This window comes from Trachypithecus francoisi, unplaced genomic scaffold (assembly GCF_009764315.1).
Source record: "Trachypithecus francoisi isolate TF-2019V2 unplaced genomic scaffold, Tfra_2.0 Lachesis_group16, whole genome shotgun sequence".
Taxonomy (NCBI): Eukaryota; Metazoa; Chordata; class Mammalia; order Primates; family Cercopithecidae; genus Trachypithecus; species Trachypithecus francoisi.
In genome coordinates this window covers 94,752,458-94,771,365 of record NW_022681461.1, presented here as the reverse complement: position 1 = coordinate 94,771,365, position 18,908 = coordinate 94,752,458, and the positions used below count along the sequence as shown (strand labels likewise).

At 48.9% G+C, this 18,908-nt stretch overlaps 1 protein-coding gene across 8 annotated transcripts in view; it reads left to right on the top strand.

Annotated features, from left to right (window-relative positions):
• Positions 1–18,908, top strand: part of EHMT1 (euchromatic histone lysine methyltransferase 1) — a 226,360-nt gene that overhangs the window by 113,637 nt on the left and 93,815 nt on the right. For all 8 annotated transcript variants that reach the window (XM_033238348.1, XM_033238346.1, XM_033238345.1 and 5 more), the window contains one exon: positions 6,063–6,243. In XM_033238348.1, the coding sequence (XP_033094239.1) occupies positions 6,063–6,243 (181 nt within the window). The remainder of the gene's footprint in view (positions 1–6,062; positions 6,244–18,908) is intronic.

Sequence of the window (18,908 nt, the reverse complement as noted above, 5' to 3'; positions counted from 1 at the left end):
CTCACCGCTTCCCACGCCTCTCATCCTCACCTCTCCCACGCTGCTCACCCTCTCCTCCTACCCAGCTCACTCTCACCCCTCCCACGCCTCTCACACCCCTCCCACGCCTCTCACTCTCACCCTTCCCCGACGCCGCTCACTCTCACCCCCTCCGGGGCCTCTCACCCTCACCCCCTGCCTCCTTCCATGCCTCTCACTCTCACCCTCTTCCATGCCTGTCACCGTCATCCCCTCCTACACATCTCACCCTCATCCTCCCCCACGCCTCTCACCCTTGTTTCCTCCCACACCTCTCACGCTTGTCCCCTTCCATATATTGCTTTGCCGTCAGTGTGTCGTCTTTGGGGAAATGTCTTTCAGACTTTAGCTCACTTTATAATTACATTGTTTTGTTAGCTTTGAGAGTTCCGTATATGAGCGTTTGTCAGATATGTGGTTTCCAGTATTTTCTGCTGGTCTGAAGCTTCTCTTCTCTCCAAATTTCTTTCACAGAGCAAAGGTGTTTCATTTTGATGAAGCCCAGTTTATCAGTTTTCTCCTGTGGATTGTGCTATTGGTGTTGTGAGAACTCTTCACCTAGCCCTAGATATCAATTTCTCTAATTTTTTTTTTTTTTTTGAGACGGAGTCTCGCTCTGTCGCCCAGGCTGGAGTGCAGTGGCCGGATCTCAGCTCACTGCAAGCTCCGCCTCCTGGGTTTACGCCATTCTCCTGCCTCAGCCTCCCGAGTAGCTGGGACTACAGGCGCCCGCCACCTCGCCCAGCTAGTTTTTGGTATTTTTTTTAGTAGAGACGGGGTTTCACCATGTTAGCTAGGATGGTCTCGATCTCCTGACCTCGTGATCCGCCCGTCTTGGCCTCCCAAAGTGCTGGGATTACAGGCTTGAGCCACCGCGCCCGGCCAGTTTTGTGTGAACTTTAAATCTGTGATCCATTTTGAGTTAATGTTTGTATAGGCCGGGCGCGGTGGCTATCACATTCCTGTAGGGAAAAAAAGCAATTTGAAATTAAAAAAAAAAAAATTGACCCCATGAGGCTTATTTAAGTGATCGCTTTGTTTTGGATTTAAGTTGCTACAATAATTAAAGTCTGATTACGACACATCATTTGGTTGAAAACTGCTGTACATTCACAGGCTGGTCCGTTGTAGGAAGAGAGAACCTGAGTGTTTTGAGGCTTCGGGACCTGGTTTGTTGAAGATCCTCCACGGCCTCTCTGCACCCTGGACAACTTGCTCTGCTCCTAGGGGAGCCTGCGGGAGAAGGAGAGGATGGGCTGAGCCAGGGCAGGGCTGTGTCTGTGGGCCCCACGGAGGTGGTGCGGCAGAGACGGTGGGTGGGTGGGTGCTCCCCTGTGCCTGGGGTGTGCACTGTGTCTGTGGGCCCCACAGAGGTGGTGCGGCAGAGACGGTGGGTGGTGGGTGCCCCCCTGTGCCTGGGGTGTGCACTGTGTCTGTGGGCCCCACAGAGGTGGTGCGGCAGAGACGGTGGGTGGGTGGGTGCCCCCCTGTGCCTGGGGTGTGCACTGTGTCTGTGGGCCCCACAGAGGTGGTGCGGCAGAGACGGTGGGTGGGTGGGTGCTCCCCTGTGCCTGGGGTGTGCTCTGTGTCTGTGGTTCTGGGCCTGGCCTCTGCATCCTTCAGGATTTCCTGCCACCCCAAACCCAATTTAGTCTTGTTTGGTATTTTTTAAAGACCAGAATTTATTGAAAATTGTGTTGTAAAAAGTCATTCCAGTGGTAAAATGAATGTTGCAGTCTTTGTTAATAAATCCAAAATTCTCGTAAAAGTTTAAACATGAAGGTGCTGTCACGGCTGCAGTCTCACTATCCCGTGGCAAGAACCAAGGGATTTGGACCCTGTGTCTGGCGTTGATCCCCATCGTAAAGATCCTCAGAGCGAGACCTGCTCACTGACAGGTTAACCATTGTTAGAGCAAAGAAAGCGGAAGCCACTGGAAGGGAACATTTTTTTCTACATGGAAATGGTTGTTACTGTGGCCTGGTTGGCAGCTCCATTTGCCTGATTGAGTTGTGCTCACTCCAGGAGGCGTCAGCATGGGGCCCCTTGTTTTCCTCTGTGTGTGTTTCCACAGCTCCCCTCCTGGTACCCATTCTAGGCTCCAGGTGCTGGGAGAGAGGTGGTGCCTGTCAGTCTGCACTGGAGGTGGTTCTTGGCAATTATGTGAAGAAGTGCTACCAAGTGTCCCACTGTGAGACTCACATTGGTGCAGAGCCCCCCGCCAACCCCCCACCACCAGGAGGGAGGAGCCTCAGGGAGGGGGTCTCCCCCCCCAGAAGGGAAGAGCCTGGGGGATGGGCCCCCCAGGAGGGAAGAGCCTCAGCAAAGGGGCCCCCCCACCCCCCCAGGAGGGAAGACCCTCAGGGATGGGCACCCCCCATCCCCCAGGAGGGAAGAGCCTAGGTGACGGGAACCTCCCGCCCCTCCCCAGGAGGGAAGAGCCTTGGGGAGGGGAACCCCCTGCCCCCCCAGAAGGGAAGAGCCTCAGTGAAGGGGCCCTCCGCCCCCCAGGAGGGAAGAGCCTCAGGGAAGGGCTGCCCTCCCAGAGCCAGGCCATGTGAAGATGGGCCAGCCGCTGGCTGCACTGCCTCCATGGCTAGGTCTTCACTTTCCTTGTGCTTTGTTAGATAAGAGTCCCAGCAAAATCTAAATCTAGAATCCTCACTTTGGTTAAGCTGTTCTTAGTCTTACTGTTGAGATTTTTGAAAATAACCTTTTAAATTAAAGAATAGGTTGTGTACCTCGGCAAGAATTAGCCTCGCATGGCTATTTCCTCTTCAGGGTTTGTTTTTGTACTTTCATTGATATGTACTTTGAAAGTGCATTTTGTGTTCGTAAGCACCAGCTGAGCGGGATGGCCACATGAACCAAGCAGCCTGCACGGTGGTTTGTAGGTGACCTAAAAGGGGACTGACTCCTGAGTTCTAACAGTGACTTCATTGCAGTCAAACCTGGTGTACTGGAGAAAGACCAAGACACTTTGTAAAGCAGACGTGTGGCATTCGTGTGGCTTTCAAACAGTGTTCCATGTGCGAAGTGTATTCATTAGTGGACATGGCAGGAGGAGCTGTCGTGTCTGAACTGTGCTTTGGAGGGAGGAGAGCATTCATCCTTCAGGGAAAAAGTAAGGGCATCCCAGGGGTGGAGGTACATTCCAAGAGGAAATCACTGAATGTGGCAAACAGGGTTGCTGAGCTGGACAGGTCTCCGTGGGGAGAAGCAACAAAAAACTCCAGAGAGCCGTGGTCACTGGAACGTGAATCCAGGGCAGGTTCCCCAGTAGGGAGCCCAGGTGGTTCTGTGTCTGTTCTGGACATCAGTGGGGTGTCTGGCAGCTTAGTGTGGGCTCACTGAGAAGCTTTGCAAGTACCACATGGCAGCAAGATGCGCTCGAGAGACAGAAAGGGAAGGAGGGAGGGAAACAGACACAGACATAGTGCACCTGTGGGACAGAGAGAGGCGGAGACGGTGAGGTCATGAGAGCCAGCCCCAAGAGCACGTGCTCCCCTGTGCCTTCCAGCTTGCCCTGGCACACCCCTCTCATCTCCCATCCAAGCCAGGTGCTACCCTCTTCTGCTCTGTGTGCTCTTACCTGGAACTCTCGCTCTACCTCCCTGCCTCACCTGTAATCTCGGCAAGTACCTCCTGAATCCCTCAGAGCCGTCTCTGCAGCCACGTGTTCACCCATGCCACGGACCCACTGAGTACTTCGAGTTACCATTACTTATGACCTTGTTCACTGCTCCCTGACCTTGACTCTAGTTGATGCAGGTGCCTTGTGTGTGTGTTTGTGTGTGTGTGTGGTAAAACACATCACGTCAAACATAACCATTTTTAAGTGAACAGCTCAGTGCATCAGGCACATTCACATTGCTGCGCAGCCATCACCACCCTCCATCTCTGGAACCTCTTCATCTTCCGAGACTGAAGCTCTGTCTCCTTTCAACACTGACTTCCCATCCCTCTCTCCCAGCCCCTGGCAATGCCATTCTACTTTTTGTGTCCATCAGTCTGACGACTCTAGGGACCTCGTGTAAGTGGGATCGTACAACGTTTGTCCTTTTGTGGCTGACTTATTTCATTCGGCACAGTGTCCCCGAGGCTCATCCACGCTGCAGCGCGGGCCCCAGCCTCGCCACTTCTCAGGCTGAGTCACATGTCACTGCGTTTTGCACACGACACTTCTGATCCATGCGCCCGACAACCGGCCCTTGGGTGGCTTCCCCCTTTTGGCTGCTGTGGTTGATGCTGCTGTCAACGTGGGTGTACAAACATCTCTTCAAGACTCTGCTTTCAGTGCTTCTGGGGCACAGGCCCAGTAGTGGAATTGCTGGATCACGTGGTAGTTCCATACTTAATTTTTTGAGTTTTTCGCAGCGGCCGCACCATTCCACATTCCTACCAGCAGTGCACAAGGGTTCCCATTTCTCCAGTTCTCACAACACTGACTGTTTTCTGTTCTTTCCTGGTAGCCATCCATGGTACTCACCGAGGTCTGGATACGTATTTCCCTAACGAGGTTAAGCATTCTTTTTTCCTAGTGTGTGAATGGTACTCACCTGGTGTGGATATGCATTTCCCTAATGAGGTTAAGCATCTTTTCATGTGTTCATCAGCCATTTGTATGTCTTCCTTGAAGAAATGTTTCTTCACGTCCTTTGCCCATTTTTTAATCTGGTGGTTTTTTATTGTTGTAAGACTTTTTCATATATTCTGGATAATAATTGCTGATGGATTTGCAGATGTTTCCCCCATTCCATAGCATGCTTTTTTCACCGTTAACTGTGTCCTTTGATGCACATAAGTTTTAAGTTTTAGAAATTTTTCTTTGTAGAGTCAGGGTCTTGCTATGTTGCCCAGACTCATCTTGAATTCCTGGCCTCAAGTGATCCTTCCCCCTTGGCCTCCCAAAGTGCTGGAAGTACAGGTGTGAGCCACTGCACCTGGCCCAGAAATTTTAACTTTGATTAAGTCCAGTTTGTCTGTTTTTTCCTTTGTTGCCTGTACTTTTGGTTTCATGTCTAAGAAATAATTGCCAGATCCAAACGTTGGGAAGCTTTCCACCTGTTTTCTCTAAGAGTTTTATGGTTTTAGGTTTTGTAGTTAGGTCTGTGGTCTGTCTCGGGTTAATTTTTATATATGGTTTAGAAAAGGGTCCAGCTCCGTTCTTTTTCATGTGACATTCAGTTCTGCCAGTGCTATCTCCTGAAGAATGCCCTTTTAACACTTTTTACTGTGTATTGCACCGTGTGCACAGTTAAATGTGGTTCAATTGAATTAGATTTAAAGTTACAGTATCACAGGTCTGTAGGTGACGAGGGGAGCAGACAGAGAGTCTGTCTGCTGTAGGTGATGAGGGGAGCAGACAGAGAGTTCAGTTGTGTCTTTGCCTTCTGCAATGAAGGAAGTACTCGGAGTTTGCTGTCGGTATCACAGCCCTGCCCTGCAGGCTGAGACGAGGCAGATTTAGGAGGTCAGTGAGACTGAGTAAAATACCATTTTAACACACAACATAGTTACCTACTGTGGGATAAATACCATTGTGGATGTTGCAAACATAATGTTTAGCCACGATAAACTGGGAAAGCAGTTTTTGAGAAGTTTCGATGCTGCCCATTTTGGGTATTTTTTAGCTTAGTAAATGTATTACCTAAGTCAGGGGTTGGAACATTTTTTTCTGCAGACAGAGAACCAGCTAGAAAATGTTTCAGGTTTTGTGGACCACATGTGGTCACTGCTCCTCCTCTCTCCTCGTTCCTCCTTCTGACCTTTAGCCCTGTAAATGCTGTTCTTAGCTTGGGCCGTGGTTTGTAGATGCTGACCTAACCCATCTGAGGGGCAACTAGGCACACACGTCTTAGTGGCAGGTGCTTTTGTGAGGATAGCTGTGCTGTTTCCGCTTGCAGACTTTCTCCTCTCTCCATTGTATCTCATCTTTCAGTTGTGGGGAATTAATGGGGAGAAGAACTGTGATTTTGGTTGCATGTTATTTCAATGACCATCTGCTTATGCAGTTATAGTTATTCACTGTCTTTGTTTTGAAGCATGCAGCCAGTAAAGATCCCAGAGAAGTTCGAGAAGCTAGAGATCATAAGGAACCAAAAGAGGAGATCAACAAAAACATTTCTGACTTTGGACGACAGCAGCTTTTACCCCCCTTCCCATCCCTTCATCAGTCGCTACCTCAGAACCAATGCTACATGGCCACCACAAAATCACAGACAGGTAAAAGGGAGACCCAGCAACTGTCTTTGCTCTTTGAATGTATGTTTCGAGCCTGCCCCTTGCCAGGTGCGAGTTCTGTTTGACTGTAAGTGCTTGTGCTGCTCTTGATGAATGACTGTTGACGTCAGCCAGCCCTCCCGTGCTCGCCTGTGTGCCTGAGGAGGCACACCTGACGTCTGCTCTGAAGCCTTGGCTCAGGCCGGCATTGATTTCCTAGCTTGTTAACATTCTCAAGATGAAGACTGTTTTCTTTACTAGTATCTTACTCACTTGGTCTCTGTGGGGAGAAGACCCTGGAGTTGGAAGCTTTCCTGGTTTGTAGGTGAAGTGCCTTTGGAAATGCTGGGGTGTGCTGGGGAAGCCCCTGGCCCAGGGTGAGGACCACCACCCACTCCAGCAGCTCTGCCACCAGCCACCTTGCTCTGGGCATGCTCCTCACTCTCCTGGGCTGGCTGCTTCTGTGGCCAGTTCTGGGAGCGGATGAATGTTTGATTCCTTACTGGGGACCTTTTGTGGGAGGTGTTGGGAGGGCGCCGGGACGTCAGAGTGAGCAACGCGTCAGGGTTCCTTGGGCTTTCAAACCTCCTCAGCTTCTGGGATGGAATACGTGCATTTGGCGCCATCCTGGAGAGATGCAAGGCCCTTCTTGCCGGCCCTTGTGAATGCTGCTGCTGCCGGCAAGGCTTCACTTGAGGATGATCACCTGGCCACAGGTGTCTGTCTTTTTCTGGACTTTAAAAATACTTTTTATTGGCTGGGCGCAGTGGCTCGTGCCTGTAATCCCAGCACTTTGGGAGGCTGAGACGGGCGGATCACGAGGTCAGGAGATCGAGACCATCCTGGCTAACACGGTGAAACCCCGTCTCTACTAAAAATACAAAAAATTAGCTGGGCGTGGTGGCGGGCCCCTGTAGTTCCAGCTTGGGAGGCTGAGGCAGGAGAATGGCGTAAACCCGGGAGGCGGAGCTTGCAGTGAGCCGAGATCGCACCACTGCACTCCAGCCTGGGCGACAGAGCGAGACTCCGTCTCAAAAAAAAAAAAAAATTTTTTTTAAATTTAAGTCTTTTCATACCTCCAGCAAAGTTGCAAAAATTCTACAGATAAGTCCTGTGTACCCTTTACTCATTTTACCACATGGCACAATCTCGCCCCCAGTATTTAGGAAATACTCGCCCCCTAGTATTAAATTACTGCAATGTCCCTAAAAATAAAAACATTGTCTTAGATAACTACAGCACAGACGTCCCGGTGAGGAAGCGTCCTGCAATGCTGGCCTCTAATCTCAGTGTCCCGTTCCGCAGTTCCCATGCCTGAGTGTCCTTTAGGGCAAAGGACAAATAAAATCTGGCCCTGGAGCCTTGAGCGCCTGCGTTGTGTCTTGTTAGTTTCCTTTGATCTGAAGCATCGTCAGCCTTCTTTGTCTTTCTTAACCGTGGCGTTTTGAGTACAGGCCAGGTGTTTCATAGAATGTGTCTGATGGGGGTTTGCCCAGCGTTTCCCAGGATTGGGTGCAGGTCGTGGAGTGATGCAGGTGACTGACAGGTGTCCTTAGGAATTGAATTTTGGTGGCTTTTTGTCCTGTTCTGCTGCTGGAGTCTGCAGATCCCTCCATCTTACAGTTACTGCTCCCCAGATTGCAAGCATGTCTTGCGGGGAGAGACCCTAAGGTGTTGCAGGTACCTCCCATCACATCCCACCAGGGGCTTCAGCATCTGCCATGACCCACGCTCAACTTGTACTGCATGGTGGGTGCCAAATGGTGGTTTTCCAACTCCATCATTTCCTCCTGATATTTCAGTTTCTACTGTAAGGAGGTGCTTCACTTTCCTGTCCATCCACACAGTTATCTGTTCATTTACTCTTAAAAAAAAAGAAAAAAAAAACTTAAAAAAAAAATAGAGATGGGGGTCTTGCTATGTTGCCCAGGCTGGTCTTGAACTCTTGGGCTCAGGCAGTCCTCCTGCCTTGGCCTCCCAAAGTGCTAGGATTACAGGCGTGAGCCATCACCCCCGGCCTATTTAAGTACTGAATTATGGATTCTTATTTGAGTCTCTGGACTATAATCCATTCCTATCCTTATTTATTTTGTTGCTCAAATTGTTCTAAGTTTGTCCGGTGGGGTCCCCCTAGGCTGGTTCTGAGTCCTGGGGGAACGCCCACCTCTTCATGAAGACCTTCCCAATTCACTGGATGGTCTGCTTGCCTTGTCCCTGCCCAGTGCCAGAATCGGCTTTCTCCAGGGAGCCCTGGTTCTTTTCATTGGAAGTTAGAAAACAAAATCAGTCATTAGGCCGGGCACGGTGGCTCAAGCCTGTAATCCCAGCACTTTGGGAGGCCGAGACGGGTGGATCACGAGGTCAGGAGATCGAGACCATGCTGGCTAACACGGTGAAACCCCGTCTCTACTAAAAAATATAAAAAACTAGCCAGGCGAGGTGGCGGGCGCCTGTAGTCTCAGCTACTCGGGAGGCTGAGGCAGGAGAATGGCGTAAACTCGGGAGGCGGAGCTTGCAGCGAGCTGAGATCCGGCCACTGCACTCCAGCCTGGGCGACAGAGCGAAACTCCGTCTCAAAAAAAAAAAAAAAAAAAAGTCATTATCTGCTGCTCTCACCGTCAACTTTTTGCTATTTGACTTAATTTTATTTGTTTGAAACAGTTAAACTTGTTGTTTTGCAAAACTATGGAGTTATGCTCACGTGTATTAGGACGTACAAGTACTGTCTGAAGTGTTGTTAAAGTGTCGAGATTTTCTTTTCCTATTTTAGCTTTATTATATCATCATCTTTTAAAAAGAGCTTTCTAAAAACAAAGTACCCAGTGTGTTTTAGCAGGCCCCAGTTTACCCTTCCACAGCCCCCTTCCTCCACCACCCCTTCCTTAGCCGTAACCTGGAAGTGGGTGGTCCATCAGCAGGTTAGCCGAGGACAGTGTGTAAAACGGCCTCGAGCCATGGAGGAGACGTGCTGGGCAGTTAGCTGCCTGCTTTGATCCAGTGGTTAAGATACTCAGCCTCAGCTGCTTCCGTGTGTTGTCACCCCAGGGCTTCCGGAGTGGGCATGAAGGAACAGTTTCTGTGCTAGAACGTGTTTCCTAGAGAGGAGCATGGCACGCACAACTGCCTTGTCTTGTGGCCATCAGTGCACCTTTCTACATGGCTGGGAAGGCAGGAGTGCAGATGGAGGAGTTCCCTGTCAAGTGTCCGGGGACTGGGGGTGCAGAGTCCACTTATTGGGATGGCAGAGAGAGACAAAGGCCTTTTACAACAGTGTCCATACAGAGCAGGAGTCTGGGTAGGTTCTGTCCTGTTGTCACAGGATCCCTTGAGTGTCACTTTCCCAGCCGTAAACCTCTGTGGCCAGCGGCGCCTCTGCTTGAGTTCCACTCGCACCTGCTGGGCTCATTCTGCCCACTCGGCCCAGCAGGCTGTACTCGGCTCATGCTACCGGCCCAGGTCCCACACCTTCTGAGGGCAAGCCGGGAGTGGAGCAGCGAGGTGTGTGTTGGTGAGCAAGCGTGGCGTGGGGCCACTGTGGCGGGGCGGGCAGCTCCAGGCTCTGGCTCTGTGCAGAGCTTTGGCTGGCTGAGGCATACTGCAAGCAGTTCACGCTGCAGGCGCTGGCGTCTGGATGAGGGGAACACGGTGCTGCCCCAAAACTTGGAGTCACCAGCAACTGCGGAGCCCCAAGGGGATGGGGTGGGAGAGTGTTCTATGGCTCCATCGCTCTCGCCACCCACAGTACGGGCTGGGGTGTGTTTTCAGCTCGTCCAGTTCTGCCGCTTTCGCTCTGGCCTGCAGCTCCCAGGAGGGCCTGGCTCCACCGCTGCTTGCCATCACACGTGGCAGCCGCCGACACCAGCGGAGGGCAGGAGGGCTCTAGTGTTACAGCTCTGGCTTGAGGAATCCCAAGGTTTGGGTCCCCAGAAGGATCACCGCTCTTCACTCCCGGTTCAGCGAACGGGAGCGTGTCACGGCCTGCAGCTCAGTGAGCCCCCCAGGAACATGTTACAGCGCTTTCTGCAGCAGCTGTTGGGTGGGTCCCGAGTTCCTGTCCTGTGTCCGTGGACAACTGGAGGGGGAGCAAGGTGGAGAAGAATTTATTGAGCAACAGAACAGCTCTCAGTGGAGAGGAGCCCCAAGTCAGTAGCTGCTACCGGCAGGCAGGCAGTCCTGCTGTGCAACCAAGTCGGTGGGGGGGGCGGGGGGGGGGCGGGGGGAGTGGCGGTGTTTCTGTGGGCCCGGAATGAGAAAGTGCGTGCTGATTGGCCCATATGTGGGCCCGGAATGAGAAAGTGCGTGCTGATTGGTCCATATGTGGGCCCGGAATGGAGGAAGTGCGTGCAGGGTGTGCGGTGTTTCTGGAACAGTGTGCATGCAGCTTGTGGGAGCCAGGGTGGGCAAAGAGGGCCTTGTCCCCAGGTGCGTACAGAGAGGCCCTCTTATCCGGTTGCAAGCCTTTCTTCCGTGAGATGTCCGAGAGATCTAACGGGCCAGTGCTCTTTTTGTCTCCCCACTTCATTTTCATTGTTTTCTCCTTTTGGGAGCCAGACATTAAAGACCAGGACATTCAGAAGCAACTGTGTATATGGGGTAAATTACAAAGTGACTGCATGTGCCCAGAGAAAGGCACAGGCTAAGGAAAGACATGAGAAAACCTTAAGTTTAAATCTCTGGCTCACCCTCCTCACAGAGACAGCCTACAACTATAAAAAATGACAACAACAAAAACACCCAAAACCAGGAACAGCAACAAAACAGTAAACGCTGGAAAAGGAGGAGAATCTGCTTTTCAGAGTTTCCACATTATTGGATTCAAATGTCCAGTTTTCAACATAGAATTACAAGGCATACAAAAAAACAGAAAGGTATGGCCCAATCAGATGAAAAAATAAGTCAACAGAAACTGTTCCCAGAAAACATCTGAGGCCAGAACTACCAGACAGATACTTTAAAATAACCGTCTTAAATATGCTCAGAAACTAAAGGAAGTTATGGAGAGAGTCAAGAAAATGATGTATGATCAAAATGGAAATACCAATAAAGAGCCACAAAACCTAAAAAGGAACCAAAAGAAATTCTGGAGCTAAAAAGTATAATAAGTGAAAAATTCACTAAAGGAAATCAAAGGCAGATCTGAACAGACAGAAGAAGGAGAGAGCAAACTTGAAGATAGGACAGTGAAAATCATCAAGTCTGAGAAGCAGACAAAAAGGCCGAAGGAAAGTGAGCAGAGCTGAGGGTCCTGTGGGCATCATCAAGAAGACCAAATAAGGATTGTGGGAGTACAGAGAGAAGAGAGTAAGAAAAGGCTAGAGAGAATATCTGACGAAACCCATGAATATGAACACCCAGGGGGCTTGGTGAAGTCCAGTAAGACGAACTCGAAGAGACCCGCACTAGACACATTATACTTGAGACACTTCTGTGGAAAGACAAAGAGAATCTTGAAAGCAGATGAGAAAAGAGACTCCTCACATACATGTTTCCTCAGTGAGATCATTGGCAGGTTTCTCATCAGAAGCTTTGGGGGACAGAATATATCATTGGTATATTAGGAGTGATAAAAGAAAAAAATCTTTCAACCAAGTATCCATATCCATGGAAACTGTCCTTTAAGAGTGCAGGAGAAATTAAGATATTCTCAGATAAACAAAACCTGAGGGAATTTCTTACCACCTGACCTGGACCTGCAAAGAAATACTTAAAGGAGGCTAGCAGGTTGAAAAGAAAGGACACTAGACAGTGACTTGAAGCCATATGAGAAGTAAAGACATGGGCAGTTTTAAAAGCTAGTATTGTAACAATGGTTTTTGTTTTCTATAAGATCTAAGAGACGAATACGTTTAAAAAATTAGTCTGCAAGCTAGTATCATTACAACTTTGGTTTGTAACTCCACATTTTTCCTACATAACTTAAGAGACTAATGCATTTAAACGAATTGTTTATGTTTCGGGACACAGCATGAATAAAGATGTAGTTTTGTGACATCAGCAAATGAAAGGGGTGGGAACAGATACGTAAAGGAGCAGAGTTTTTCTGTGTTACTGAAGTTAAGCTGGTATAAATTTAAATTAGAATGTTATAACTTTAGGATGTTAAATGTAATCCCCATGGTAACCACAAAGAGAATAGCTACAGAACATGCACAAAAGGAAACGAGAAAAGAATTTAAACATTCCACTATAAAAAATCAGCTAAATATAAAAGAAGACAGTAGTGTAAGAAATGAGGGATGAAAACAGCTGTAAGGCATGTAAGAAACAGAGCTAAATGACAGAAGTAAATCCTCAGCAGTAGTTGTTTTAAATGTAAATAGATGACACTTTCTAATCAAAAGACAAAGATTGGCAGTGCTATGGTTTGGATGTGGTTTGTCCACACCAAAGCTCATGTTGAAATTAGATCCCCAATATGACAGTGTTGTGAGGTGGGGCCTACCTGGAGGTGATTGGTCATGTGCATGGATTCCTCGTGAGTAGATCAGTGCCCTCCCTCCAGGTGAGTGACTTCTCCCTCTCAGGGGAATAGATTAGCTGCCTTGAGAGTGGGTTGTTTGAAAGAATCTGGCTTCCAGGCCGGGCGCGGTGGCTCAAGCCTGTAATCCCAGCACTTTGGAAGGCCGAGGCGGGCGGATCGCAAGGTCAGGAGATCGAGACCATGGTGAAACCCCGTCCCTACTAAAAATACAAAAAAATTAGCCAGGCGAGGTGGCGGGCGCCTGTGGTCCCAGCTACTCAGGAGGCTGAGGCAGGAGAATGGCGGGAACCCAGGAGGCGGAGCTTGCAGTGAGCCGAGATCGCGCCACTGCACTCCAGCCTGGGCGACAGAGCAAGACTCCGTCTCAAAAAATTAAAAAAATAAGAATCTGGCTTCCTTGGTTTCTCTGTCTCTTCCTTCTTCTCTCACCATGTAGTCTCTTGCACATGCCTGCTCCCTTTCCAATTTCCACCATGAGCCAGAGCATGAAGCCCCCACCAGGTGTAGCTGCTCAATATTAAACTTTCCCACCACCAGACTCAGGAAACAAATCTCTTTATCTTTTATGGCAACACTAAATGGATGAAGGCAGATGCATTAAGAAAAAAACAACACATGATCCTACTACATGCTGTCTGTAAGAGACCTACTTTAGATCCAAAGACACAAATAGATTGAAAATGAAAGGATGAAAAAAGATATTCCATGCAGACAGTAACCAAAGAGAGCAAGGCGGCTATTCTAGTATCAGACAAAATAGGTTTTTAAATAAAAAAAGTTACAAGAGATAAAGAAGGACAATATATAGTATAGAAGTTTCAGTACAATAAGAAGGTATAACAATTACATGTGTAAACATTTACATACCCAACAAATGATAGACCATCAAGATACAAGAAGTAAAACCAATAGAGCTGAAGGGAGACATAGACAATTCTACAGTAATAGTTGGAGACCTCAGGTTCCACTTATCAATAATGGATAGAATAACCCTATAGCATATAAGAAAGGAAATGGAGGACTTAACAGTATAAACCAACTAGATTTAATGGACATACAGAATACTCTGCCCAACAGCAGCATGTACACTCTTCTCAAGTGCACCTGGGACACTTTCTAGGATAGACCATATGTTAGGCCACAAATTAAGTCTCATTGTTGATTTTAAAATACAGATATTTTGGCCGGGTGCGGTGGCTCATGCCTGTAATCCCAACACTTTGGGTGGCTGACGCGGGTGGATCACTTGAGGTCAGGAGTTCGAGACCAGCCTGACCCAACATGGTGAAACCCCATCTCTACTAAAAATACAAAAATTATCTGGGCGTGGTGGCATGTGCCTGTAATCCCAGATACTTGGGAGGCTGAGGCAGGAGAATCACTTGAACCTGGGAGGTGGAGGTTGCAGTGAGCCAAGATCACACCACTGCACTCCAGCCTGAACGACAGAGTGAGCCTCTGTCTCAAAAAAAAAAAAAAAAAACTGTATAGAGATTTGGCTGGGTGCAGTGGCTCAAGCCTGTCATCCCAGCACTTTGAGAGGCTGAGGTGAGTGGGTCGCTTGAGCTCAGGAGTTCCAGAGCAGCCTGGGCAAATAGCAAAACCCTGTCTCTACAAAAATACAAAAATGAGCCAGGCATGGTGGCGAGTGCCTGTGGTCCCAGCTACTTCAGAGGCTGAGGTGGCAGGATTGCTGGAGCCCAGAAGGTCGAGGCTGTGGTGAGCCATGATGGTATCACTGTACTTTAGTCTGGGTGACAGAGTGAGACACTGTCTTAAAAAATAATATATGTATATATGGAAAGAGAGATTCAAAACTTACTACAAAGCTATAGCACTCAAAACATTGTTATTCTGGCATAAAGATAGACGTATAGGCCAGTGGACTAGAACAGAGAGCACAGAAATAAACCTTTGTGTTACATTATCAGTTGATTTTTGACAACAGTGCCAAGACCATTCAACGGGGGAAAGGACAGCTTTCCAACAAATGGTGCTGGGAATGCGGTAGAGTGATACTGGACCCTTACCTCACACCATATGCAGAAGTTAGCTTAAGATAGGTCCAGGATCCAAAGGTAAGACCTAAACTATAAAATTCTTAGAAGACAACATAAGACAAAGGCTTCATAACATTGGACTTGGCAGTGATTTCTTAGACGTGACACCAAAAGTGTAGGTAACAAAAAAAAAAAGGAGACGCACTGGGTTTGATGAGACTTGGTATCTTTTGATGCACCAAGCTTTCTATCTCCTTGTTTTCCTGTTTCCCTACTTCTTACTGCTGCACTTGGCTAGTCGTAAAGAAAAGACACTGTCAACAGAATAAAAAGGCACCTATGGAGTGGGAGAAAATATCTGTAAATCCTATGTCTGATGAGGAATTACTACTAAAAATATACAAAAAAATCCTACAACTCAACAACAAAAACAACTTGATTAAAAAATCGGCAAAGGCAGCCAGGCCCAGTGGCTTGCGCCTGTAATCCCAGCACTTTGGGAGGCCGAGGCAGGTGGATCACCTGAGGTCAGGAGTTCCAGACCAGCCGGGCCAATACAGTCAAACCCCGTCTCTACTACAAATACAAAAGTTAGCTGGGCGTAGTGGTGCATGCCTGTTGTCCCAGCTACTTGGGAGGCTGAGGCAGGAGAATCGCTTGAACCCGGGTGGTAGAGGTTGCAGTGAGCCGAGATCGGACCACTGCACTCCAGCCTGGGTGACAGAGTGAGACTGTCTCAAAAAAAAAAAAGGCAAAGGACTGGAATAGACATTTTTTCAAAGAACATGCACAAATGGCCAGTAAGCACATGAAAAGATGTTCAACGCCACTAATCTTAAGGTAAATGTAAATCAAAACCACAGTGAGATACCACCATACACCTATTGAGGATAGCTACTATCAAAACAGAAAATAACACATATCAGTGAGGATGGGGAGAAATGGGAACCCTTGTGCACTGCTGGTAGGAATGTGGAATGGTGCGACCGCTGCAAAAAACTCAAAAAAATTAAGTATGGAACTACCACGTGATCCAGCAGTTCCACTACTGGGCCTGTGCCCCAGAAGCACTGAAAGCAGAGTCTTGAAGAGATGTTTGTACACCCACGTTGACAGCAGCATCAACCACAGCAGCCAAAAGGGGGAAGCCACCCAAGGGCCGGTTGTCGGGCGCGTGGATCAGAAGTGTCGTGTGCAAAACGCAGTAACATGTGACTCAGCCTGAGAAGCGGCGAAGCTGGGGCCCGCGCTACAGCGTGGATGAGCCTCAGGGACACTGTGCCGAATGAAATAAGTCAGCCACAAAAGGACAAACGTTGTACGATCCCACTTACACGAGGTCCCTAGAGTCGTCAGACTGATGGACATAGAAAGAGTAGAAGGGGCTGGAGGAAGGGAATGGAGAGTTAGGGCTTAATGGGAACAGGGCTTCAGTTTGACAAGATGGAAAGAGTTGTGGAGGTGGATAGTGGTGATGGTGGCACAACATTCTGAATGTATTTGATGCCATGGAACTGTGCACTTAAGAATAATGAAGATGGTAAATTTTGTGGTGTATGTATTTTACTAGTAAAAAAAAAAAACAAACAAAAAACAGAAAAAGTAAACTTAGGTCATAAAGCAGTTTGAGTGTCCACACTTGGTGGAAGCTGCAGGTCCGTGCTGGGTTCATTGTCCACACTTGGGTGGAAGCTGCAGAAGTTGCAGTGCTTCCCTTGCGGTTTTTTGCCCGTGACCACAGTCCATGCCCAGAGTGGAGGCTCTGCCTTTTGCTTTGTGAGCTTGGAGTGTTTGTGCCTTCTGCATAGGTGGGTGGGAACAGTGCCAAATACTGAGCCTGAATGGGCCTGGGGTCTCTATGTGGACTTGTCGGGCAGGGAGGAAGGAGGACAGTGGCTCTGATGGCAGGGAACAGTTCAGTGGGTGCTGCTGTCCAGGCATGAGGCCTGGGCATAGAGCTGGGCCCTGCTCTGTGTGACCTGAGGGCAGAAACCCTTCTGAGTGACAGAGTTGTGGTGGTGACCACGCAGGCTGCTGTGTTTCCCGTGCACTTGCTTTTTCCCCGCACCTCCACCGTCCCATCCGCCTTGTCTGCCCTCTGGAGCCTGTTGCCTTTCTTCCTTATCCACACCTCTTCTACCCAGCAGCCCAGCCTTTCTGCAGACAGCTGGGCAGTGCCCACCCCCACCCCGCACCCACTTCCACTCCTGGCACTGTTTTTCCCGGAACTGTCTGTTCCACACTGTCCTATGCCTGGGCCTCCCAGAGCGTCCTGTGAGATGCCAGTTAGTGTGAGTCTTTGCTCGGAGTCCTGAAGGGCCCCCCTCCCCCTGTCTTGATGTTCTCCACCGGGATTCTTCTCTGCCAGATCCCATCTGCAGGGAACTGGCCCCACTTCTTTGAGGTCTGGAGTGCAAATCCTCCTTCCTTACTGCCAGCCATCCTGTAGTTTTCTTTCTCTTGGCCCCTGATCACGCTGAATCCCAGCCATTTGGCTCAGCGCCAGACCCTCTCCCTGGACACAACTGGAGGCCCCCTTGCAGCACTGAAGCGGCCCCTCTTCACGCTTCAATCACGTGCTCAAACACTTTCAGGTCCTTAATAGATTCTACATTTCTGAAAGTCATCCATAGACGTTTCTCTACTGTTTAATGTGTAGCAAATTTTATACTTAACTAACGTCTGTTTCACACATACAAGCTGTCACCCAGTAAGAAGAGGCCCTTAGACACCATTCTTCACTTGTTTGCAGCAGGCAGACTTCCTGACATGATTTATTTTATTTTATTTTATTTATTTTTTTGAGATGGAGTCTCTCTCTGTGGCCCAGGCTGGAGTGCAGCGGTGCGATCTCGGCTCACTGCCACCTCTGCCTCCCAGGTTTAAGCGATTCTCCTACCTCAGCCTCCTCAGTAGCTAGACTTATAGGCACCTGCCACCACCACGCCTGGCTAATGTTGTACTTTTAGTAAAGACGGGATTTTACCATGTTGGCCAGGCTGGTCTTGAGCTTCCGACCTCAAGTGATCACCCACCTCGGCCTCCCAAAGTGCCGGGATGACAGGTGTAAGCCATTGCATCTGGCCCCAACATGATTCTTGTTTTTTTTAGACGGAGTCTTGCTGTTCTTGCTCTGTCGCCCAGGCTGGAGTGCAGTGGCATGATCTTGGCTTACTGCAAGCTCCGCCTTCCAGGTTCACGCCATTCTCCTGCCTCAGCCTCCCGAGTAGCTGGGACTGCAGGCGCCCACCACCTCACCCGGGTAATTTTTTGTACTTTTAGTAGAGACGGGGTTTCACCGTGTTAGCCAGGATGGTCTCGACCTCCTGACCTCGTGATTCACTCGCCTCAGCCTCCCGAAGTTGTGGGATTATAGGCGTGAGCCACTGCCCCTGGCTGACATGATTCTTAAGCACATGAAATGCAGGGTTATCTCCTTTGTCCTCTCTCAGCAGTTCAGTACAGGAGTCAGCAAACTGTTTCCAGGGGACAGGTAGCAAATATCAGTGCTTTTGTGGCCACACTGTTCCTGTCCCAGCTGGTCATGGTGGTGTCACATTAAAGCAGATGCAGACAGTATGTAGACATTGGGCAGGGGTGTGCACCAGTAAAGCTTTATTTATAAACAGGTGTCGTGTCCAATTTATGATATTAATAACCATGGGTTACTGAGATAAAATAAGGAAAGAATCTGGTGAGAAAGTACATGTAGTCACCCTTGGGTATAAGAAGAGATTGGCTCTGGGACCCCGTCCCCATACCAAAATCCAAGCATGCTGCAATCCTGCAGTCAGCCCTGCAGAACCTGTGTAATATGAAAAGGCGGCCCTCTGTGTTCAGGGGTTTTGCATCTTGCAAACATTGTATTTTCAACCTGTTTGGTTGGAAAAAAAAATCTGTTTGTAAGTGGACCTATGTGATTAAAATCCATGTTCAAAAGTCAGCTGTATATATATTTAAAGCTGAGAGACTTAAAAATTATCTGATTAAATCCATGCCTCCTTCATACCCCCACAAAATATCTATTCAAAATACGAAGATGATTATGATGGTGAGTCTAGGATTCTCAGGGCTGCCAAGGGATTTCTGTGGCTTGAGCACAGCCGTGCTGGCCCATCAGCCTGTTCCAATGTGGACAGAGCCAAGTGTCTGCATGCTGGCTGTGTGCTCAGAGCCTGACCCCCACG